Source organism: Triplophysa rosa, linkage group LG8, assembly GCF_024868665.1.
Source record: "Triplophysa rosa linkage group LG8, Trosa_1v2, whole genome shotgun sequence".
Taxonomy (NCBI): Eukaryota; Metazoa; Chordata; class Actinopteri; order Cypriniformes; family Nemacheilidae; genus Triplophysa; species Triplophysa rosa.
Window position 1 is genome coordinate 14,771,795 of NC_079897.1, and position 24,103 is coordinate 14,795,897.

Sequence of the window (24,103 nt, forward strand, 5' to 3'; positions counted from 1 at the left end):
CATTGCAGCTGGAACAATTCTGATCAGCATGCATGCATGATCAGTATATAGAGGTTACCTGATCTTTTAAACGGAAAAAAATAAGGTATGTTATTAAAAGTGGTTACTTTGGCCTGTCAGGGTACAGTTTAATAGCCTGAATGTAGTGTTTTGATTGGTCCTCAGCATCAGGCCAGAATAAATGAGGCATCTGACACGGATTACCTGCGGCGATGTGGATCATACTGGGTTGGGTGAAATACATTAGCACTGTGAAACGGGCCCCAGCCGAGGGCCCTGACTTCCACACAGACACATCACTGACACTCAAATCAGAGAGAGTCGCAGGAATGTTTTTACCATGATGTGTAGAGGATAATGTAGACGAAGTTGTAAATTAAATACCTATTTTTTTCTGCACGCACACTGTAAAAAATTATTTGTTTTTTTGTTTGTTGGTTGAACTTAAAAATATAAGTTGCCCTGGATAATTTTGAGTTAATTCAACTGAATTTCTCATTGAGTTGACTAAATTCGTTGAGTTGACTATTTTTTTACAGCGTATCATAGCTTTTGTATGTACGATATGCAGTCAGAATGATTAAAATGACAATCGTTGTTTTTGTTTAGTAGTCAGAATTTCTAAAATGTTAACATTGGTTGTAGAATTTCACAGGAATGTAGAAAAATAGAAAGTAAAATAAATGCAGCTTTAATAATACCGTGCTGTCTTGCTCTATAAAAATTGAATTACATATTAATTTACAAACTACAGATTGCAGTCAACATGTAAATGTCTGCCCACTTGCGTAAATGAAAGCTCAGTGTTATTCTGTTATTCATGAAAATCTCAGAAATCATATAATTTAGATTTAATAAAACAAAAGACAATCACCTGCAGTTGCATTACTATATATATATATATATATATATATTATTATTATATAGATATATCCTTTTTCAAATTTAAACATGGTATCATGACATGTATGAGCAGGTAGAGTTATGCTCTGTACCATACAACTTGGACTTTGGATATTTCCCACCTGAAACCCTCTGAATGTAGTTATATTAAAACATTAATTTTACTAATAGTTTAGTATTAAAACATTTAAAGGATTAATTAACATTAAAAGTGTGCCGTTGCAAGACATTTTCTGTGTTGAGGTTGGAAATGTTCTAAATCCACAGTGTCAGAAATGCAGCATTAGTCATTGTTTGTTTTGTTTGAGTGCAAACTCACTTTGACTAAACTACATCACCTGTGTTTATTTGACATCAGTGGTCAGTTTGTGGTCGGAATGGATTTTTTAGTCCTCTTGTGTTCCTCATTCAAACAGTACCATTGATTATATTATTCAGTTTCAAGGCTATGCAGAAATACTGTAAACTGACTACGGCGCCTTGCCCTGACTTAAACACTCAATGTCTGTTCCCATGATCCTCTGCTCCTCTCTGCACATTGGATTGAAATGTTTGCATGTATGTTGTTCTCATACAAAGGTGAGAGGATTTGCTTGTGTCTCTGAGTGGTTTGGTAAATCTAGGCCGGTCCTAGACATCGAAATAATTAATCCCTTCGGTGTTGGCTCTTCGTTCACCCTTTCAATGATTCTCCAAGCGGCTTACCGCCGTGCTGGAGCCTGGGTGAAGAGAAGAGAAAATAAAAGGCAGCGGAGAGGTTCATCAGGGATGAGAATGTCTTAATGCAGGCTCACCATCCCCCTCTTTCTTCAAACACACTTCTTCTTGCTCCAGAGACCATGAAAGATTCTTCATTCATGATTTAAAAAAAGATAATTCAGACAGTTTAATTTCCTTTTTCAGTTTTGCTTCAAGGATTTTATGATGGCGCGATAACCATTTCATGGTTGAAAAGTGAAAAGGACAGTTGTGATTTTCATCTACCTGTAGGACTCCATCTCGGATGTGGCCATCCTCAGGGGTCGTCATTAGGACTGAGGTAAAAGAGATCGTGAGCGACAGAGGGACACTCTTACCCTATCAATACTTGACAAGGTACTTTTTTACATTTTTAGAGTTTCACCCTCATTTAAAGTTTAGAGTGAAAGTTTAAAATTTCTAAAACTTTGTCTGAAGTCACAGATTGTTTGTCTTGTAATACTTAATTGCAACAGTGTCAGGACTATCACAGCCCTCTTTTAACCTTTGACCCTTCTTCACCCTGTGACAACAACAGCTCAATAGCAACAGAACAATCTCTTTGGCTTGGTATTAAGGGATAGATCTGTGATTAAAAGTGAATGGATAGTGAAAGAATGTAGAGTTTATGTGATAAAACACCATCACAGAGAATAGCTGATTGTTTTAGCTAGGATTACTGTATTACACAACGCTATGAAATACTTGATTCTGATTGGCCAGTCTAAAACACAGGGTCATCTGGGACTGTGAGTCGTCTTGGCCTTAAAAATAATTAACTTAAAATAAATTAAATGTAAATTTGTCTGACATTGTACAATGAGATTTACAAATGATTTAACCAAATGTCTTGTCTGAATGCTGTGTCTTGGCTTAAGGACAAGAATTAAACTGTTTAAAAAAACGTTTCTCATGGCAGGTTTGTTACAAATGAGCTAATAAAATATTTTAAACTAATATTTTTTGCCAAAAAATATTCTTATATGGCAAGTAGCTGTGTATAAGTGAACAGCCAGTCTTGTACCACACTGAAGAGGTTTATTTTCCCATAATTTGAATGTTTTGTTATCATCACCACTGTTTTAAAAAAAAACATTCGTAACATGTTTATGTTATGTTTAGTGCATTTTTATTTCAAAATATAAACATTTTTATAATGAAAAATTATGAGAATATGCTTATCCATATACATGGTTAGTACAAAGAATCTAAAATCCAATTGTGTTTCATCATAGTTGAGATTACAATTTACTGAGTTCTGGAAACTACTGAAACTAGAAATATACCTAAAGCCTTAATCATCTCGTTTGAGGATTATAATCTTTTTAATACAGAGATTCTACACATATCTAATTAAGGGTTCAGACATGAAGTTTTGGTATTGACTTCTGTACTTTTAGGATATAAACAACTCCCACAGGATGAGAGAATGCTGTTGATTTAAAGACTCATTACAGTCTGATTGACTGTCTTTGCTATAATCTTAGTAACAATCCCTGCATTATTAGGTTTATTTATCTGTATAGTCTCTTGAGCATGAAGCATTATACGCAAAGCTAAAGAATGAGAAGATAAGCCCTTTGATTATTGATAATATATTCACAGAGAATATTTTCTTGTTTTGGTCTATATTTCCTTTTTTATTCACGGTGAATATTATCTTTGCACAACAATACTGCTGAAAATGAGCTTGTTTTTAAAAATGGTTATGAAATAAAATGAAAATAAATATGTGAAATCGTTCATAAACATTCTCCACGTTTTATTATTATTTTAATCATTATTGTTATACATAATTTCTCCCCAAAACAATAGTAATGATATAAATCTTAATAATAGTGGGTGAATAATAATAATGACCGGAGCAACATAATAAGAGTCGATTAAAGATCTTTACTGTAATTCAGCACATCCCTGACTTTGCCATTAGCTACAATTAAATTACAAAGTGAAAGTATGTGACATTGAACTTTTGACCTCACACTCTGATACATGAAACAAACAGGAACCAGGCTTAGATTCTTCTCAAGTTAGCCAAGATGATAGAGGTTCATGAAAGATTTATATTTAATTTATATATAATTCCTTATGACACTTTAAAAAATTGTGATTTTCTCATGCTATTAATTTAATAAAATTGTTTTATGACATTTTGTATGTGTATGGTTACACTGTATATGTGATCAACAAGTCACAATATATGCTTTACATTATTTTATATCATTTGTATCATCAAAATAAATGAAGCAATTTACAGCAACCTATATAGTCACAATTTTGTATAGTCACAGTAATTTGACTTGTACAGCCAATTTCATTTTGCCTACAGTGTAGCCTTATCTGTTCATTTTTTTACATTAAAACATTAATAATGACAATTTTTATTGAACTGTTGAAAATGTTCAAGTCTTTAACTTGCTGCCAGTGAAGCATTATTCCAGGTTGAGTGTCACAGCACGCCTCCTCCTGAGATTACTTAATTACATTCTCTGAAACTGTGTATATTTATTAAAAGCATAACCTTTACAACAGACTACATGGAAACCACTGTGAACAACAACTAACAAAGGTTACAGACAAATAGACCCCATGCACATGTGTTAAATGATGGACAGCTTTTTGCCAGGATTTTCCACCAAGAATGTTTAGAAGTCTTATTCCAACAAATACAATGTGATTCTAAAATTCTGTAATAAAGAATAACAAATGCTGAATGCAAGTACCATTTAAATTAATTTAAATTAAATAATTTAAATAATAATTAACTAATGGTCACTATGGGGGGAATACTTTTTTTTTCGAATGGATTTATTATTTTATTTCATTTATCCATTTAATTCAATTATTAATTGAATCTTGAATAACTCTTAAATAATAAATACATTTCGCCTGAATCTAGTAGTTTCTTCACAGATTTGTAATGAACATACTGTATGTATTAACAATATTGCTACTCAGTCCATGTTCAGTAAGATTTATTCACTGATCCTGCGTGTTACAGACTGAATCGGTAGAAGTGAGTCACACAGCTGGGCAAATGCTTTTATGGCATTTTCAGGTTTGTTTAGTCATAAATAAAAAATCAGATCAACAAAGTGAGAGCAATCCTTTGATGTAGCACTAACAGAAAGGATGGGGTCTACCAGTACCACATAAAATAGGTGAAGTGTGATTATATTATAACATATAAATACATGTTTTGTCTGTCTGTTTGTTTGTTTGATTTCTTTATCAATTGAATTCAGGTATATTTAATGGTTCAAATAGCAAACAGTGAGAAAGCTACAAGATGACAATGTCTGCATGCAAATAGGATTAAACAGCAGAGAAAAATTAAGAGACTATATATATAACATTTGATAGGTTCGGCAGAATGAAATATTTGCATAAAATATTTCCACAAAATGATGGACAGTACAACACTTACCAAGGTGAGTCATATTCAACACATTCAGATGAAATCTGCTGTCAGTAGAGTGAAAAAACTGGCTTTCTATGCTATAGTTTGAGAAATCACTGTGGATTTGCTGCCCTCTTGTGACAAACTGTAATGATAAATAGAATAACGGTCATTTAGCTTGTACATTTGGTCATCCTCTTAATGAATCACAAGCCATTTATTTTACAAGAGGCAATACAATTCGTTGTATCACAATGTCAGGTAAAAATATAGATTGGAGTCAGTGATTATAATGGCAATTGTATTTATTATGGTCAATGTGGGTCTCTAGGAACCAGTAAGAATGTTTCAGCAACTTGTTGAAACCATTAAATCCTCTAAAAATGAGCCCCAAAACTCCATGAATTTTTTTTAGCTTTTAATGGTAATGGTTCTGAATCATGTTATTTGTAATGTTAACCATTAAAATTTGTTGTGTTTATGGAAATGTAGGCTAAACCTTATGGACACCACAAGCTGTACTACAAGTGTACGTAATTACATCTAAGATGAGTTGAGTTTCATATACCTGTGTTTGTATTTTGTATTTTTTGTTTTGTCAGTTGTCTTCACATTCAAAGCTACAGGCCTACGCTCAAAAAGATGCTGATATGGTGTGATGTCCGTTCATATTTGAGAATAAAGTGTTTTCATGAAGAATAATTAGATATTCATTCAGGCGAAGTTAAGTTTAGAATCATACTATGGCGAAGTTGTAAGTCTTTAATATTAAAAGTTTACAGGCGTGTTCGACCTAGTGCGGCGCTGCGTGGACCCAGAGCCGTTGAATAAGAGAGTTACTACACTCGATCTCGCCGCCGTGTGGTCACGTGGTTCACGGAGCCCTCCATAGTTCCAAACAAATCCGTGCTCTCAACCTATTTAAATGGCTTTAAGGGAGACATAACAGCAACTATATTTGCATAATTTTTGCTAAATATATTAGCAAATTGTGTACACTGAATACTACGTTGACTACATTTATAGCAGCATTTTGCCTGGCGGAGTAATATGAATATAAGTTCTATGAATATAAGATGTGTCCACCAACTCGTTAACATGTATAAACATCCCGTTATTTCACCAACTGTACAGCAAATGCGTTTGGGAGACAGTGAAATGAATGGGTTTCAGTGCAGTGTTTGGAACTATTGGTCACTCAGTGACACGAGTTACTTCCGCATTCCATTCTTCCAACAGACGTCTATGTGAGTGTCGTAACTCTGATTTTCAACGGCTCTGCGTGGACCGATCTGCGTATGACCGCGAGACGATTCAAAGGCTCATGAATATTATGACGCCATGGAAAGTCGCTTGGTAAAATAGCGGACTCTGATGAATATTAGGAATCATGCCTTCGTCATAGTAGCCTAGGATTGATTTCGTCTAGCAGCAGAGATCATCTCCCGTTACTTTCAATTTTTGGTAGTTCCGTTAGAATGGACGTCGAGTCCGATATCAGCCGTACTGACCGCTCCAGCACAAACTCCAATATAGAGAGTCTGGGTCTGACAAACTCCACTTTAACTTATGATGGGAACTTTATTCGCTCTTCTGCTGGTGTGTGTATGACGGGAGAAATCGTAAGTGTGTGCATGTTCTGTTATTTAGCTACAATTGCTTTAATTAAACAAATGAAAGCACACGATTAAGAAAAACGTAATTGTTGATTTCAAGCTTTTCTCTGCTGAAAAAATAGAAACAATGACAACAAATTCTAATGGATTTAATGGTTACTGGAACTGGAATTGTATCGCTTCAAATGGAAACTATAATGGTGTCCGTGGGTATGGTAATTCTATTGGTGGGATCTGGCGGATAAGACTAGCCTAAAGGGACATTATAATTGTTTTAATTGTAAACATCTGATGGCTTATAGTGGTATTTGTAATAATACATTAATAAAAGCATGCTGTTATTTTGTTATTTTAAAACCATGCCTGCATTACTCAACTGGTTTTGGTTTGAAATGTCTTATTGCCATTAAACACCTAATATCTGTTTATTACGTGTTGCAGTATGCTGAATATGAAGAACAAAATGTGGATGTTTTTGTCAATGATAAAGATATGTGCTCTAGGGAAAGAGAGGAAAAGGACCAAACAAAATAGTTGGGTAACAAACTCTTCCTTTCGGCTTGTATTGTTCTTCTTCCGTCCACCACACGCTCTCTGAGTCAAATCCAAGCAGTTCATATCCTGGTGTAATCTACAGCCAGCTCTGTCTTCTAGACGCAAAATCACTTTTCCTGTAATATCAAGCACACAGTGACAAATTCTTTGTGGTATGAAACAGGAAGGGTGGGTGGGAATGCTCTGGAGAATAGTATGGTGTTGTGGCGTCTGCTTTGCTGTTTAAAGACAAATAACATTTTAATTTTTATTGCCTTGTTGTTTTGTTCTATTGAAATGTATTTTTCCAGCATTTTTTTACACAGCCTAAAATATATGTAGGCTACATAATACCCATGTGGTCCTCAAAATACCAGTTTTATTTCTGAACAGTGATTTTTTTAAGGTGCCTGTGCTATCTTTTCAACATTAGGTGTTTGGACTACTGGTGTGGACTCTGATCGGTGGGACAGACTACTTCCACGCGCATGCGCTTGGATGGGTAATGTTCGTATCCGTTTTCTACTGGGTTTTTACCATCATTCTCTTTCTCCTATACCTGACCATGACCCAAACCAGGATTCCTCAGATCCCGTGGAAAACCCTGGTAAGTTAATTGAAAAAATAAAGCATTCATTTGAACTCAGTTTAATATAAATTTTCATATTAAAGATGGGTTTAGCCTACTTGTAAATCCAGGTAGCTAGTTTAAAAAGGTCCAAAATGCAGATTCACATGTAAAATGCATGTTAATTTGGTTTTATTTTATTTGGCTCGTGTTGTTTTCTCTAGGTTATGTGTTCTTCATTCTTTATTCACAGGGAGTATGTTTTAATGGCAGCGCCTCGGTACTGTACCTGACAGCAACTGTTATTAGTGCTGTATCGTTAAATGTAGCCAACAGGGGGCGCTACTATTTCATTAGCTGGGTGGCATCAACGGTAAGTGAAACAAAATTCCCTGACTAAATTAGCAATAACACTTTTTTTCTCTAGAACTTTTTGTTTTAATGTCTTGCACAATGTGCAACTGCTACAAAATAAAGTTTTTTACTTTACCATCTTCACGTTATGAAAATGTTTAAAACGGTTTTGTTATTTTAATAACAAGTCACTGTTGTTTTCTTTTTCAGATATTTGCTTCATTGGCTATGTTGTGTTATGCAGGAAATACAGTCGTGATTCTCAAATCACGGAGATCAAAAAGTGAAGACACATAAGCCAAGTGAAGACTGGGATCATAAATAAATATTTAACCCTATATTTCATAGACAGAATTTTGCTGTGATTGTAGCATTGTTCTAATCATAACTCTATTGAAATAACTCTATTTATTTTTGTAAATCAGTTTTTAAAATAGATCACTTTTTATACGAAATTGTTATTCAATAATCAATACACCAAATCACAGCATTCTCACTGTTTATGTACTTTATATTAAAGTTGAACATTATTTTCATCTTAAAATGAAAATATTTAGACTCTTAACAATGGCTCCACTAAAGATATTTGGTATCATCATTTGCTTCACAGTCTAGAACATGTATGCCAGCAGCTATCAGCTAAACCACTTAATTCACGCACAGTATGATCTGCATCTTGTAGATCAGAGCTTTGAGAAAGCTGTGTTTTTCTGTTTGGCAAATTATACTTTTTACAGGTTTGTTGTTTCAGATAGTTATCCTTCTTAAAGACTTGAATTATTATTACTATCATTTCTTGCTTATATCTAATGGTTTGTACCCAGTCCTACCATCTGAAAATCTTAAAGTTTATTCTTTTTATTCACTTGGTGTGATTGTACTTTTTTGTCTACTAGTTTTTTGGGGTTTGCTTGTGCAGACAGTGTTTCCATCACAATAAGCAAAATATCTGTGGAGAAAGATGTGTTCTTTTATCTTTTTATAAGTTTCCTTTCCATGAATTTCTTATACTTAATTTTCATTATACAAAGCTTTTGATTTTGAAAATTGTGAAAGAAACATGAGAATGCATTCAAGTACATATTGCTATATTTTATTCACATTCATGGTACATAATCATTCCTCATTACAATAAAATGATCAGAGGCATTTTAGAAATAATCATAATAAAAGAAACAAGAAAATATAAACATGATTATGACAGAACATGACTAAATCATTTTTTAATAATACCGATTTAGTGTTGATTTGGAGAATATGTATTCATTTTAGGCCTAAATACATAATTTACCTCCCTCCAACAGCTCAGAACGAAAGAACACTACTAAGAACGTTACTTAGGTTAGTAGGTGATTTGTTAACTGGAATTATGTATGAACCCATACTGTACTGTATGACTTTAAGTTGAAGTTGTGTTGGTATTTGTGTTAGAGTAGTACACAGCCCAGTGAGCCCCAAGGGAAGTGAGAGCAAATCCATTCTGTCGGCCACTGAGGAAACGTAGTTCACTTCCATCATGGGTTGGGTAGAAGTTAAACGAATTTCCAGTCGCTTGCCCCACTTTCATAAAGCGCCCGTGATTACTGACAAACATAACCTCAGAGATGTAGCCGCTGTAATACTTTCCAGACACTTGAACGATGTATTCATTGTCAAAAAGTGTCATCTCTTCTTGGTTGCCATAATAACTTACACCAACCAGTTCGGTCCAGTTATTTCCGTATCTTAGCTGAATCCTAAAAACACACGAGTCATCAATGGTCAAGTAAGAACAGAATGAATAGCATATGATTAAATAAAGAAAAATTAGCTCCTATGTTTAGATGCTGTGAGAAAAAAATTAAGTTTTCTAACTCTTTATTACTATCATGTACTCAGTTTGATCTAATTGTTCATGGTCTAACTGTTGAATGTTTTCTTGGGAAAGGTACCCATTGATGTATTGGCCGCCGTATGGATATTCATAAACTTTCACTCCAGTTATCTGACCCGGACGTGCAGTAGAGAATTCAGTTCCACTGCCATCCCCAACAGCCGACGAGTAAGAGTAAAAATCAGGTAAAGCTGAAAAAGGCAGCAACAATTATCATAAAACAAAACTTTACAGAGAAGATTTACAGAGTCTTTATGTAGTTTGTAGTTTGGCATTTTTATAATTATAAAGGGTGAAATTTTGCAATTTAAAGTTTTTTTTTAACTTTATTTGGAGTACTACGCATAATGTGCATTAAGTGCATTAAGTACAAAGTTAAAGTGCGTTGGGTACAAAATTAGTATAGAAATTTAATGGATTTGCAGAAAAAAGTATATGGTAAATGTATTTCAAATACATTTTTATTATATTTATTTTTCACTAGGGGCACCGACATAGGCAAGATACATGGTTTAAGATTCAAATGCATTCTTTTCACAGGTGAATAAATATACTTACGCATGGTCCAGCCCATGGTGCCAAGGGCAGCGAATACCACAAAAACATACATCCTTTTGGAAAATCAGGTCTTCACTTCACTCTAAGAATCTACAAGCATTAAAACAAATTAATTAAAAATTATTAATAAAGAATTAAAATTCACTTAGATTCATCAAATAAATATCGCAATACTGTATCAACAGATGTCCAAGTATCTTTAGTATCTCTAAGTATTCAAATGTTGATGTCATTACCTGCAGGAGGGTGAGTGATGCTTGAACAGGTCTGTTGATCAAACTTCAAACCTTTATTTATACTTGCCAGCTAGTCAGACCTCTTTTCTATACTAAGACGATGTTTGTTTTCTCATGCTTGAACAAAAACAATGTGTGTTTCTGGTAAGGAATGTATTTTGAGATGAGACTTCCTTGTCATTTATCCATGGAGATCTCGTGCATTTCAAATGTTTGCAGTTTATGACAAACTCCAGAATATATTGCCAACAGCAGTTACCACTAACACTAACCCTAAAAATTATTTTGATAGATTTACTTTTTTAGGTACAACGTGTCAAAAGGGACCTGTCTGGTAAATAACAGTTTGGGTCAGAGGTGTCCTGCATTTAATTTTGTTAGTCTTTGCTCCCTTTGTGCTGGGGGAAATAAAAACCTTTTAGCAACTATTATTGAAACAAGTATTCAAGTCACATTAGTCTGGTGCTAGTTTGCATTTGGGAACTCAGGTTCAAACCCATTCTAATATATAACTTTCTTTACTAAAAAGAAAATACTGGGCACTGTTTCAATTAAACTGAGCATGTCACCTCGCACGTCAGATCGCACACGGTCTTCAGACATCCTGTTGAGTTTTTTGTAATGCTGCATACTTATATTTTTCTCGTTTTTCTAAATGAAAGTTATATAAATCATCTGTTGAGGAGGTTTAAGTGGATTGTAGCTTTGTACTCTTAAAGGCCATGCCACACTCTTAAAAATGGTGAAAAAGTGCTTCATGTTGCCATAGACGAACCAAGGTTCCATGAAGAAAAGTTTTTGAACCAGAATTATAATTTTTTTTATGTTTTTTTAAGAACTTTTGAGTAAATGGTTCTTTGGAACCAAAAATGGTTCTAATATGATATTGCTGTGAAGAACCTTTTGTAGCCCTTTTTAAATGACTTGAGGTGAGGTGAGGGGGGAATCTGATCAAGCCACACCGGTTTTAAAAGGACTTTCCAACAAGTCTGGACCTGTATAAATTGTTCTATAAATTGCATGCAGTTCTTGATATCTACTTTTTTTTACTGCATCGATTAAATTTCTTTACCATTAATTTCATGAATGAAATGTGCATTTAAAAAGGATTTGTTGTGTGATGGTGTGAAAAGAAAGTCCCCACTAATGCACCAAAAAATGTTGCTTGTAGTAAACTAAACTGAATTACTGCGTTAATACAATTGAATTCAATAAAAATAAGAAACAAAATATTGACTGTAACATGGTTGGGGAGTAACTGATTACATGTAACAGGATTACAGTAATCAAGATCAAAATTTGGTAACTGTAATCCATTATAGTTACATGAAAAAAGAAAATAATTAGATTACAGTTACAATTAGTAAAAAAATTGATTTCTATCAGGGCAATTGTTTCAAAACTAAAGTAATTGTTTAAAATGTGGAATTGTAAGGTGTTTTCTGAGCTGTGCAACCAATTTCTATTTATATTCAATTTCAAGTACATTCCTAAATGCTTTTCAGCCTGTTTTATGTACATAGCCTATAAAAATATGACGTTTACAATGTATTGTGTAAATCGACATTAATAATCAATATCAAAGTCAATAAGCAACAATAGTGATTTCATTTTAATCTTGCAGCAAGTTCCTGTGTTTTATATTTATTTCATCTGATATTCTGCTTTGAGCCACCTCAAGACAATTCTGATGCTGCATTGCTCCTGTGTAAAGGAAAATACTTTTTTATAATCATGTTATTTACAGATGTGACCGTAAAGTAATCCAAGAGCAATCGTAACACATTACTTTTATATTGTGAAACTATTACATTCCTGAATACATTTTTGATTAAGTAATTTGTAACTGTAACGGAATACATTTTTAAAGTAACCCTCTCAAGCTTGGACTGTAAAGTAAATATGTGAATTATATGTGAATCTTAATTGCTGGAGTGATAATCTCAATTGGTTTGTTTGTCAATAATGTACAGAATATCAAGGCGTGGTGTCGCGATCACCATCTGCTGTGTTCCGGTTTCTGCTGTGTTTCCAGATTTACAAAGTCCCTCGTGACCAGGATGACTCGGGGTCCTCCCCTGTTTAACCCCGTGACATCCGGCAAACTGTCTCTATAATCTTCTCGCGTGTATGTATTGTAGGTTGGAGAATATTAAAAAGAGAAAACTCTTGGAATCCATTTTTTTCACAGCCTCGCAACAACTTAGTTGTTGGTGTTTCGCGACTGCGCGTCCTCCAGAGGCTGCGTCGGATTCAGTAGAATTCATTGAAGCGGCACGCTAACCCCCGTCGTCCTCACGGACGCGAGACCCGCGTGTAGGAAGCCCGCACCGCGGACTCCTGGAAAATACAGTTGTTTAATTTATGCTCTGGGTTCGTTAACGTTTTCCCGGCAGTATTTGGGTAGTTACATTGAGTGTTTTCGCTCTGTGGCTCTGCCTGAATAGTTCTGTAATATCTTACAGCTGTAAAAGTGAACACATTAAGAGTGATTGCGCTCTATTTATGTGTGTTAGTTGTATGTATCAAACTTTTGTTCCAATGTACCGTGTACATTCGTATATGTGTATTAAGGTGACGACGTCACATATATACAGGCATACATACGTATATACTGTATCAATATATACCATTATTGATATTCGGCTGGCAAAAGATCTAGAGAAGATCCCTTAGCTAAGAAGCTCGACAGGTTGTCTGCAGAGTTTGCTCAAATTAAGTCTTTACTTATGAAGTTACAATCAGCTGAGAAACTAATCCCTTCAGTTGAAGCTCCCACGACGGAGTCTCCCATGTCGGAGGAAGATGTCATGTCGGTGACGGCTTCTCACAATCAGTTTTTTGGAGATGAGGAAGAGGTTTTTGCAGAGCTTCACTCTCAGGTCTCCCATAATGACACTGATGATACCGGATGTGGATCTACAGAAGGTTCACAGTCAGAACAGGAGTTGGTGATGCGAGCCCTTCGGGCTGCATTGGCTCGTTTAGGCCTTGATGCAGCTCCAGTAGTTACAACCCCTACTAGTGCTTTTATCAGAGGTTCGTCTCAACCTTCTCCTCTTACTATTCCGCCATCAAGAGATTATATAGACGAATTTCAGAAGTGTTGGGCTAACCCAAAATCACTTACACACCACACTAGTGCAAGCAGAGCATTGGCTACGATGCAAGATGCAGACACTTTTGGCCTAGGTCAGATGCCCAAGGTTGATCCATTTATTGCCTCTTTTGTTCTCTCCCCAGATGAAGTTTTGAGAACTAATGTCCGTTGCTCTCGCCCACAATGTCGAATTACTGATGATCTTCTCATACAGGCTTATAACACAGCAGCACGTATGGGTTGCATTGGCAATTCTCTCTCTCATCTGATGTTGGCATTGTCCCAGTCTCTTCAGGCTTCAGGAAGTGATACTATGTCGCAAGACTTGAGCGATGCTTCGTTACAAGCAGTAGCATTCATGACAAGAGAATTGGGCAGGCTTATGTCAACTCTCATGCAGGCACGCCAACAAGTTTGGCTTGCGCAGTCTCCTCTATCGAAGGCCTGTAGGAGAACATTAAGAGACCTTCCTGTAGTTCCTGGACAGCTCTTTGGCCCAGCTGCACAGCAGACACTAGAGCGTAGTGTCCAGGTGAATCAGACTAGACAGCAGATTGCGGATCTAAGGAGAGTTCCACCATCCCGCTTACAGTTCCGGCAGCCCCCTATTGGGCAGGTGCTACAGCGCTCTGAGTTTTCAACAGGCCCAACTGATGTTCATAGGAGCCAGCCTCAGCGCTTGGAGCGGTCTCATAGAGTAGATTGATCTGTTCAGCGGCCCCGGGGACGGGTACAGCAATCATTTCAGGCACCAAAGGGCAGGGCACCTGGCCAGCAACCCCCTAGAGATGCTAAAGGCCAGGGTCGCAGGACCTGAGGGTCTGCGGCCAGATGTCAGACGTTTTTCTTAGCAGCAGCTCAGTTACTGGGAAACAACAACCTCAGACCCGTGGGTTATAGTTACCCTAACTCAAGGGTAAAGACTCCAGTTCCAACGGCGGCCTCCCTCTTTCAGTGGTGTCAAAGTGATGACAGTTTCAGACCCCAAAGATAAAAATTCTTTAAAACAAGAAATAAAACAACTCTTAGAGAAGGGTGCCATCGAATCAGTAAAATGGTCAGAACGGCTCGGTGGGTTTTATTCAATATACTTTTTAATTCCAAAAAAAGATGGCGGTGTAAGACCTACAATTGACCTTCGTTCCCTAAACAAATTTCTGAAGATATTACCTTTTTGCATGTTGCGAGTGACCGATGTTCTCCAGGCTGTGAGGCAACAGCACTGGTATACCACAGTGGATTTGAAGGATGCCTACTTCCATGTTCCAATTGCTCCACTGCACAGACCATTCGTTCGTTTCGCATTCCAGGATCAGGTCTACAAATCGGAGTACTTCCATTTGGTCTCTCTCTATCCCAGAGGGTCTTCACCAGGTGTATGGCAGCAGCGCCAAGGGCTAAGGGACTACAGATACTTCCATACCTGGACGACTGGCTTCTGTACTCCCACTCTCAGGAGCAGGCTATGATGGAAATCAGGTAGCTGCTCTCCCATATTACCCATCTGGGTTTTGCTGTGAATTTCAGCAAGAGCAAGTTAACTCCAAGTCAGTCAGTGGAGTTCATAAGGATTATCCTGGACTCGCGATTGATAAAAGCTTCACCATCAGAACAGCGGGTGAACAGTATTCTGCTGCTCCTTCAATGATTTCAAAGTTGGACCAGGCTTCCGTTCAGGTGCTTCCTGAGACTCATGGGTATGATGGCGGCAGCAGCTGCTGTCATACCATTGGGCCTCCTGGCTCTGCGTCCCTTCAAAAGATGGGTGAACAATTTTCACCTGAATCCCAGTGGGCACAAGAACAAATTGATCAAGATTTCGGAGCAAGGCCTTCTGGCATTGAAACCATGGAGGAGGAGATCATATTTGCCCAAGGGTGTTGCTCTGGGCAGGATTCCCTCCCGGCGCAAGATAATCCAGACCGACGCCTCATTAACCGGCTGGTGGGCAGTCTGGCAAACACAGAGCAGTGAGAGGACAATGGAGCTCTCTGCAAAGCAGGGAGAGTATAAACACCCTAGAGCTATGGGCAGTACTACTGGCACTGAAGCATTTTGCATCGAATTTGGAAAACGTCTTGGTTACGGATGTAACCTCGGTTCCCTGATGGAGGGAACGAGACGTTGTGTCGAACCGACAGAATGGGGTTTGTCTTGAGAACCTATCATCTTCTGAATATTTAGAAAAGGCCAATGAAAATTGGCGAATGAAATTTGCGTGCCGGACTCCTCCCCGGATGTCCAGGTATAAGAGGGAAGCCGGCGTGCTCATTCATTCACCTTCGGTCTGAGGAGCCTTAAGCATCCTCCCCCGACCGCTGGGGTGGGCGGCCAGTGTTGTGGCATGAGGGACACAACGTCTCGTTCCCTCCATCAGGGAACCGAGGTTACATCCGTAACCAAGACGTTCCCTTTCTGTCGGTCTCTCGACGTTGTGTCGAACCGACAGAATGGGGTTCCTATGTAAGACAGCACAGCACTGAGCTGCGTCACAATCTCTAGCGGAGCGACGTTGACTGGCCTGGGCGAGTCAGACGAAGACGCTAACGCGAAATTATTGACCATCCAGTGGAGAGGAAGGGGGACCCAGAGCTTTACCACAAAGTTGGGAAGCCCCTATCACCGGCCGTCACGGGCGGAGGCCTAGTTCTCTAAATGGCGAGAAGCCGCCCGGCACTGTAAGGGCCACTGGGAAAGCATTATTCCCCCCCAGGGGAAAAACGCTGCAAAGACCACTACCTACCGTAGGGAGGAATTAGTGGAGACACCACATGGTCTCACCATCAGGGGAGAACTCATGGGAAAATGTGCGGACTGCAGGAGTTAATCGCAAGGTGGGAGTCCACCTAGGGAGGTCATGGGTTGCCGAGGTGGGAACCATTCATGAGGATACATCAGACGGAACAGCCCACGGAGGGGGGGGTTACCACGTCTGGAGCACTAGGTCCGGTTAGAGCTATGTGGGAGATAATTCAACTGTTCCCCGGCCTAAGGGGGCAGGGCTGCTCTGCCCAGCCTGCCCCGAGGAAGGTGCTAGTGATGGATAAAATGCCTGTTCTTTACCCAGTGGGGGAAAGAGGGAAGGCGTAATAGCCGCTGATCCCCCTAAGGAAGGGGGAAGGGCTTTCGCAGGCGTACGCCCTACCGGCTGTCGGTCCTACACCTTGCCAGGATGCGGGCTGACACCGGTTCCGCGCGTAGGTATTAGAACCTCACGGAGTTGTTGGACATAGCCCAACCCGCAGCTCTGCAGATGTCTGCTAGAGAGGCGCCCTGAGCCAGTGCCCATGAGGAGTGACCTCACTCCCAATGGGCGGGGCGAATTGAGATCGGTATGCCCTAACGAGGGCATCCACGATCCAGTGCGCCAGCCTCTGTTTGGAGACAGCCCTCCCTTCTGCTGACCTCCAAAACAAAGAGCTGCTCAGAGCTTCTGGGCTCTGCGTGCGGTCCAAGTAGAGGCGCAGTGCGCGTACTGGACACAACACGGAAAGGTTGGGTCTTCCTCCCCAGTGGGGAGCGCCTGCAGGTTCACCACCTGGTCTCTCGGAAGAGTGGTGGGAACTTTGAGCACGTAGCCGGGGCGGGGTCTCAAGATAACGTGAGAATCCCGGCCCCGAGTTCTAGGCAATCTGTGGACACGGAGGGTGCTTGCAGATCCCCTACCCTCTTGGAGGTGAGTGTCATCAGGAAAGCCGTCTTTATCAAGACTGAGAAAGAGCGGCAACCCTGAGAGGCTCGAAGGGGGCGGGGCCTCTTGAGGCCCGCCACCTAGGTCGCAAGAGGGTACGGAGCGCGGATAAGGTGATCACCCTCTCGCGCCCCTTAGGAACCTAATGACCAGGTCGTGCTGTCCCTGAGGCTACCCAGCACTTGGGTCATGATGAGCGGCCATAGCGGCTACATACATTCCCAGTGTGGAGGGGGAGAGGTTACTCCCCAGTCTCTCTTGAGGAAGGGACAGCTCGTACCCGACCAAGCAACTCCGCGGGTCTTCTCACCGAGAAGAGCACCAGGACGAGAAGAGGCGCCACCTATGGGCGTATAGCCGCCCAGTGGCCGAAGCCCTAGCCTGAGTGACTTCCCAACCAGACCGGGGGTGGGTCACTCAGGATCTCCTCGTCCCGTCCAGACATGGAGACCAGGTTCTGCCTGGGATGTCGTAACGTGCCCCTTCCCCTGGGAAAGCAATTCGCCAGGGGGAGCGGCCAGGGGGGAGTTGTTGCAAGAGCCTTAGCTCCGAGAACCAAGTCCTGGTTAGGCCAAAGGGGCGTAACTAGTACTACTTGATGCTCCTCTTCCCTGGCCTTGCGCAGGACCTGTGCAATGAGGCTCACTGGGGGGAAGCGTACTTCTGCTTGTCCCGCGGCCAGCTTTGCGCAAGGGCATCCATGCCAAGGCTTGCCTCGGACAGGGAGTACCAAAGCGGACAATGGGTAGAGTCCGGGGAGGCAACAGGACCACCTGTGCCTGGCCGAACTGCTCCCAAATGAGCCGCACCAATGATATACGCCACAGCAGCTGTGCTGTCCGACCGGACCAGCACGTGCTTGCCCTGCACGAGAGGTAGTAGTCTCCTCAATGCAAGTAGCACAACCAACAACTCTAGGCAGTTGAATGCCAACGCAGGCGGGGGCCCGTCCACCGCCCGACACTGCGTGCCCGTTGCACACGGCACCCCGACCCTACAGGGAGACATCCCTAAGGGGACCCCTGTCTGCAAGAAGGTCATGGGAGGCCAGGGGGTTAGGGTGTGTCGGCAGAAAAGCGTGATGACCATATGCCTGCTGCCGGTGTGCCACGCTCTCCAAGGAACTTGACTCTGTAGCCAGTGTTGGAGCGGTCGTATGTGCATCGACCCGAGGGGGACCACCCCCGCCGAGGATGCCATGTATCCCAGGAGCCTCTGAAATGTTTCAGGAGGACCGCTGACTTGCCTGAGAGCCTCAGGCATTTCAACACTGATCGGGCGCGCTCTGTAGTCAGTCGCCATGCCTCTGGGAGGCCGCGAGGGCGCGGGCTTCCTCGTCGCGGGTCTCGCGCCCCCCGCGGGGGGTGAGCGGGGCCGCTCATGAGGACAGAGTCGAGTTCCATACCGAGAAATAGGACGCTCTGCACCGGGGAGAGCTTGCTCTTCTCAGTTGACCTGTAGCCCCACCGATCTAGGTGCCGGAGCACCAGGTCCCTGTGTGTACACAACAGATCTCGAGAGTGCGCCAAGCTGAGCCAGTAGTCGAGATAGTTTAGTACCCGCACACCTTCTTCCCTAAGGGGAAGGAGGGCGGCTTCCACGACCTTCGTAAAGACTCGTGGAGACAGGGACAGACCGAAGGGGGGAGGACCCTGTACTGATATGCCCGTCACTCGAACGCGAACCGTAGGAACGGCCGATGTCGAGGGAGGATCGAGACATGAAGTACGCGTCCTTCAGGTCGATTGCCATGAACCAGTCCTGACACCTGACGGACGTCAGGATGCGCTTCTGCGTGATCAACCTGAAAGGCAGCTATTGAGTAGGTGCCTGTTCAGAACACACAGACCCAAGATAGGGCGCAACCCCCCGCCTTTCTTGGGGACAATGAAGTACAGGCTGAAAAACCCGTTGAACATCTCGGCTGGTGAGACGGGCTCGATCACTCCCTTTGCCAGAAGGGTGGCGACCTCGTCCCAAAGTACGGGAACATCCTAGCCTCTGACTGAGGTATATCGGTTGCCCTGAACTTGACGGGCGTGAGGTGACTGGATCGTGTAGCCGAGACAGATTGTCTTCCCTAGCCAGCCTGACAGTCTGGGAAGCTGGACAGGCTCCCAGAATGAGACAGGGGGACTAAAGGTACAATCTTTTTCATCGTCCCCCCGGGGGGTGGTTTGATGGCTAGCGGTACGGATTCCTTGCCGGGGGAGGTCCCCCGGGGAGGAGATCGGCTCTGCTGTTTTTCCTGCCTGGCGACTGCGCAGCTCAACGCACTGTCTGACTGAGAGTGCTGAGGGCTGGTGTTTATACTCGACATTGCGCTTCGCCATGACGCAACGTCGAGTTTGCCGTTCACCATCGTGCAGAGGGTGGGAGCGGCTGTGATAACCCAGAGAGAGAGGAAACTCTCTTTTGAGAGTAAGTGAGGGGGGCAGCAGATGGAGAGACGGGGCAGGATCTGTCCCTATCCGACTTCCCAGTGATGTGGCTGGGGTCGGGCCCAATGGTAGCCTCGATCCCCCTGAAGTCTTCCCATGAGGGCCGCTTCGCCACGGCTGCTGATGGGGCGATGGTCTCCTCTTCGCTGTCTCCTCCAGGGGGGGCCGCCTGAGTGGGGGGCGCCAGGGCGTCGAAGAGGACCAGGGCTGCTGGGAAGCAGACAGACACAGAGGACTGCTTCTTTACTGTCGAGAACCCTCCGGGGGAGGCCGCGTGCGGGTCTCGCGCCCCCCGACGGGCAGGGGGTGAGCGGGGCCGCTGCGGCTCGACAGTAACACCAACCAGCCCCCCCTTGCAAGACGGGTGCGTTGAGAAAGCAGACCTTCTCGGCATTACTCATCTGCGCAAGGATCGGCCAGAGGAGTTTCTCATGGACCACAAGTTTGGACATCGTCCGACCCAGGGCCCGCGTGGTCACCTTGGTCGCCCGTAGAGCGAGGTCGGTGGTGGCGCGGAGTTCCTGCATAAGCGCTGGGTCAGTCTTACCCTCGTGGAGGCAGCTTGGTCCGCTGCAATGTAAGCTCTTGACACCAGAGATGCCGAGACCCCACATGCTTTGGACGGGAGTCTAGGTCGAGCCCCCCCCAGGTGGCCGCCGCCTATGGGCACGAGTGCACCGCGGCGGCATACTCCACCTGGGGGAGAACGACGTATCCTCCAGCTGTCTCAACCTCGAGGGAAGAGAAGGTGACAGAACTTTGTTTGACGTGAAACGTGCCGGAAAGGGGACGTTCCAGGTCTTACTAAGTTCCTCATGCACTTCCGGTAAACACGGCACTGGGGGCGGGCGCTGCTTGGAGCCACGCTCAAACCCGAGGCGCCATGTAGCCAGCCGCGAGCGCCGGGAGAGGCAGTGCGGGCTCTGCAACCCAACACTCACGGCGGCCCGGGAAAGCATGGCTGACATTTTGACGTCCGCTTCTTCCTGGTCTCGACCCCCCGAGGGAGGGAGCCCGAGGAATCGTCGGAGTCGGATGGCAGTACGTCCCCCCCGATGCTGCAAGAGACATCTCATCAACACGCATCGTGTCCGAATACGTGATTGAGGAATAAGATGGCGGACCGTCTCCTGGGGTACGGTCAGACGAGCGAGACGAGGTGTGAACGGTCCGTGAGCCAGTGGCTGGCGGATTATCGCTCACAGTAATCCTCATATCACCCTCGCTGCTTGCCGTAGCGGACGGCAGGGCCGTAGTCCTGCCGCCACAGAACGGGCAGCAAACGAGGTGGTGGCTGAGTCCCGTGGGAACACAGCCACCCGTAACGCAACGTCTGAATCATCACCGTCCACAGTGCGGGCAGGACGTATCCACAACGTCTGCCCCAGCGTACTGGAAGCAGGCATCGTGTCTGTCCCCCTCCTCGATGAGTGTGTTGCACCCATGAGAACAGCGGGACATGCCACGCTGGAGAAATTTGCTCTTTTAGAAAGGAAATTTGCTCGAACACCTCTGGAACTGCCGAGACGCCCAGGGGAGAGTCACTGCAGGAAGGGACCGTCCGCTCTCCGCGTCGTAGATTCCAGCAGAAAAATGATCACCAAAGATCGTAGAGAAGCTCATGAGATGCGTAGGCTCTAAAGAACAAAATGTGAATGAATGAGCACGCCGGCTTCCCTCTTATACCCGGACATCCGGGGAGGAGTCCGGCATGCAAATTTCATTCGCCAATTTTCATTGGCCTTTTTTTTTTCAAGCCCTGGAGCCTTCCCAGGAGGAGGGATCTGCTACATCAGTTGGGAGGTCAGATTTGGCACCCGAATCCAGACCGTCTACAGCTGTGTGTTTGGCCTCTGAAGGGCCTGAACCACTTTTGAGGATCTGTGATCAAGATGTGCAGAAAATCATGTTGAACTCTAGAGCGCCTTACGCTTATAGGTGGAAGCAGTTCTCTGATTGGTGTAGGGAGCAGACAATGTCGCCGGAGTCATGTCCTGTCCCCTTAGTGTTACGTTATCTGCAATCTCTGCTAGATGATTATCGAGCAGCCTCTACTTTAAAAGTCTATGTGGCTGCAATTTCAGCACATCATGTAAGAATAGACGGTCACCCATTGGGTTCCCATGCCTTGGTTACTCAATTCCTTAGAGGTGCACAGAGACTGCGCCCCCCTCAGTCCATTCGGGTACCTTCATGGGACCTAAGCCTTGTAGTGAAGTCTCTTACATTACCTCCGTTCGAACCTATGGAGCACAGTGACCTTAAGTGGCTCTCTCTAAAAACAGTATTTCTATTGGCTATTACATCAGCTAAACGGGTGAGTGAGCTTCACGCATTGTCCGTTAGCGCATCCTGCATGCGCTGGAATGCAGATGGTCCAGGAGTCACGTTATGGCCAAATCCAGCACTTCTCCCCAAGAGGCTCTCTACCCTGTTTAGAAGCCACACTATTGAACTGTCAGTATTTAATCCTCCAGGGTCAAATACACAAGAGGATAGTGGAAGCGGACTTTTATGTCCAGTAAGAGCTCTGCAGAGCTACCTCAGAGCCACAGAAAGATTCCGGCGATCAGACCAACTTTTTCTGTTTTGGGGGACCAAAAAGAGGTCAGCCTCTCTCAAAGCAGAGATTGTCGCATTGGGTGGTTGAGGTTATCACCGAGGCTTACAAATCTAAGGGATGTTCCTTGCCTTCAGAAGTGAGATGTCATTCAACAAGAAGCATCTCAACGTCTTGGGCAGCACTAAAAGGTGTCCCCCTAAGTGGCATCTGCATGGCAGCAATGTGGCCATCTGTGAACACATTTTCACGTTACTACAGAATTAATGTCGCTACGACAGACTCAATTGAAACAGCAGTCCTGTCGGGACCCTCAACTTTCTAGAGGTGAGTAGACCTCCTCGTGACTTTGTTGTTATAAGTCATCCAGTGTGAAGCACTGCCTCTGGTGGTCAGGAAGAATGAAATAGAACGAGAGTTACGGATGTAACTGCGGTTCTATGAGTTCTGGATGACCGCCAGAGCTTTCTGACACTCGGAGTCACAGTGAGAAGATTCCGTAGAGACAGTTTGCCGGATGTCACAGGGTTAAATAGGGGAGGACCCCGAGTCATCCTGGTCACGAGGGACTTTGTTTGTATTAGACTCAACCTGTGCATCTGGGATGAGATAACATTCAGTGTGAAGCACTGCCTCATTGGCTTTCATTGCGTCAGGGTTGAGTGTAAAATGCTATTGGCTCTCATTAATGATTACGTCAGTCTAATGTTCCGGTGTCTGTCGAATTTGTCCTACCTTGTCAGATTTTCCTGCCACAGTGCAAAAATGTATTTAATCAAAACCACATCGACAAAATAAACAGGTAGGATATATTTTACAGTGCAAAATACCCTGTCAGATTGTCCTACCAGTAATAAATAAATACGAAGAATGATTTAACTATGAAAATACTAGGGCTGTGCAAAAATATCGATACATGTAAATATCGCAATATTTTTTTTTCAATAGTGTATCGATAGTGATACCTCTACTATCGATCATGTCATATACATACGGCCAAAAGTAAGTGGAAGCGAGCATGGCGAAAAATATAAGAACGCTTCGAGCTCTCAGAGCTGATGTGTGGGTGTGCTTTGGTTTTCAAAATAAGTAATGGAGTAATGAGTTATATAAAATAATGCTGTTTGTGGGCTTCGCAAGTCATGACCCAAGTCACTTGGCTACTGCAGTGCATTAGACAAAAAGTTTATTAAGAAAAGTAACTGTAGCGGCCCCTTTGGCATTCGAAACATGAGGCAGAGAGTTTTGACGGGTGTTTGCAGTTTATTCTTACTGCATTATTTATCACCTTACTATCACCGTAAAACTATACAAAAAAGAAACATAAAATTAAACTCAAGCAGTACGTATGCAATACGTAACAATATGAACTTCACAGCATTACACAGCGTGGTTTACTCAAACAGAATTACTTCATCCTAAAAATGAGAAATAAACACAATAGCATGAAATGCAATATGAATATAACATACCTCGTCCCGCTATTGCCAAGAAAGGGGAAACTAAGCACCATCACGCATATCAAATAAAC

The 24,103-nt window shown here is 42.7% G+C and overlaps 2 protein-coding genes across 2 annotated transcripts; one reads left to right on the forward strand and one right to left on the reverse strand.

Moving 5' to 3' along the window:
• Positions 1-6,278: 6,278 nt before the first annotated feature.
• Positions 6,279-9,632, forward strand: cmtm8b (CKLF-like MARVEL transmembrane domain containing 8b). Its single transcript, XM_057340175.1, has 4 exons — positions 6,279-6,663; positions 7,625-7,798; positions 8,013-8,132; positions 8,324-9,632. Exons 1-4 carry the CDS (start codon positions 6,520-6,522, stop codon positions 8,408-8,410), a joined length of 525 nt encoding a protein of 174 aa, XP_057196158.1. The 5' UTR covers positions 6,279-6,519; the 3' UTR covers positions 8,411-9,632.
• On the reverse strand, positions 9,185-10,885 carry LOC130557999 (zymogen granule membrane protein 16-like). The gene is made up of 4 exons (XM_057340176.1): positions 10,781-10,885; positions 10,545-10,634; positions 10,045-10,177; positions 9,185-9,849 (listed from the first exon to the last, which is right to left on the reverse strand). The coding sequence occupies exons 2-4, from the start codon at positions 10,594-10,596 to the stop codon at positions 9,513-9,515; spliced, it is 522 nt and encodes a 173-aa protein (XP_057196159.1). The 5' UTR covers positions 10,597-10,634; positions 10,781-10,885; the 3' UTR covers positions 9,185-9,512.
• Positions 10,886-24,103: the final 13,218 nt, after the last annotated feature.

Excerpts from the sequence above, each read along its gene's own strand:
- cmtm8b (XM_057340175.1), top strand. The coding sequence starts at position 6,520 with ATGGACGTCGAGTCCGATATCAGCCGTACTGACCGCTCCAGCACAAAC. Across the intron at positions 6,664-7,624 it reads TGTGTATGACGGGAGAAATC|GTGTTTGGACTACTGGTGTG; the intron begins GTAAGTGTGTGC and ends TTTCAACATTAG. Across the intron at positions 7,799-8,012 it reads AGATCCCGTGGAAAACCCTG|GGAGTATGTTTTAATGGCAG; the intron begins GTAAGTTAATTG and ends CTTTATTCACAG.
- LOC130557999 (XM_057340176.1), bottom strand. The coding sequence starts at position 10,596 with ATGTATGTTTTTGTGGTATTCGCTGCCCTTGGCACCATGGGCTGGACC. Across the intron at positions 10,178-10,544 it reads CACCATGGGCTGGACCATGC|CTTTACCTGATTTTTACTCT; the intron begins GTAAGTATATTT and ends TGCCTTTTTCAG. Across the intron at positions 9,850-10,044 it reads GGCGGCCAATACATCAATGG|GATTCAGCTAAGATACGGAA; the intron begins GTACCTTTCCCA and ends GTGTGTTTTTAG.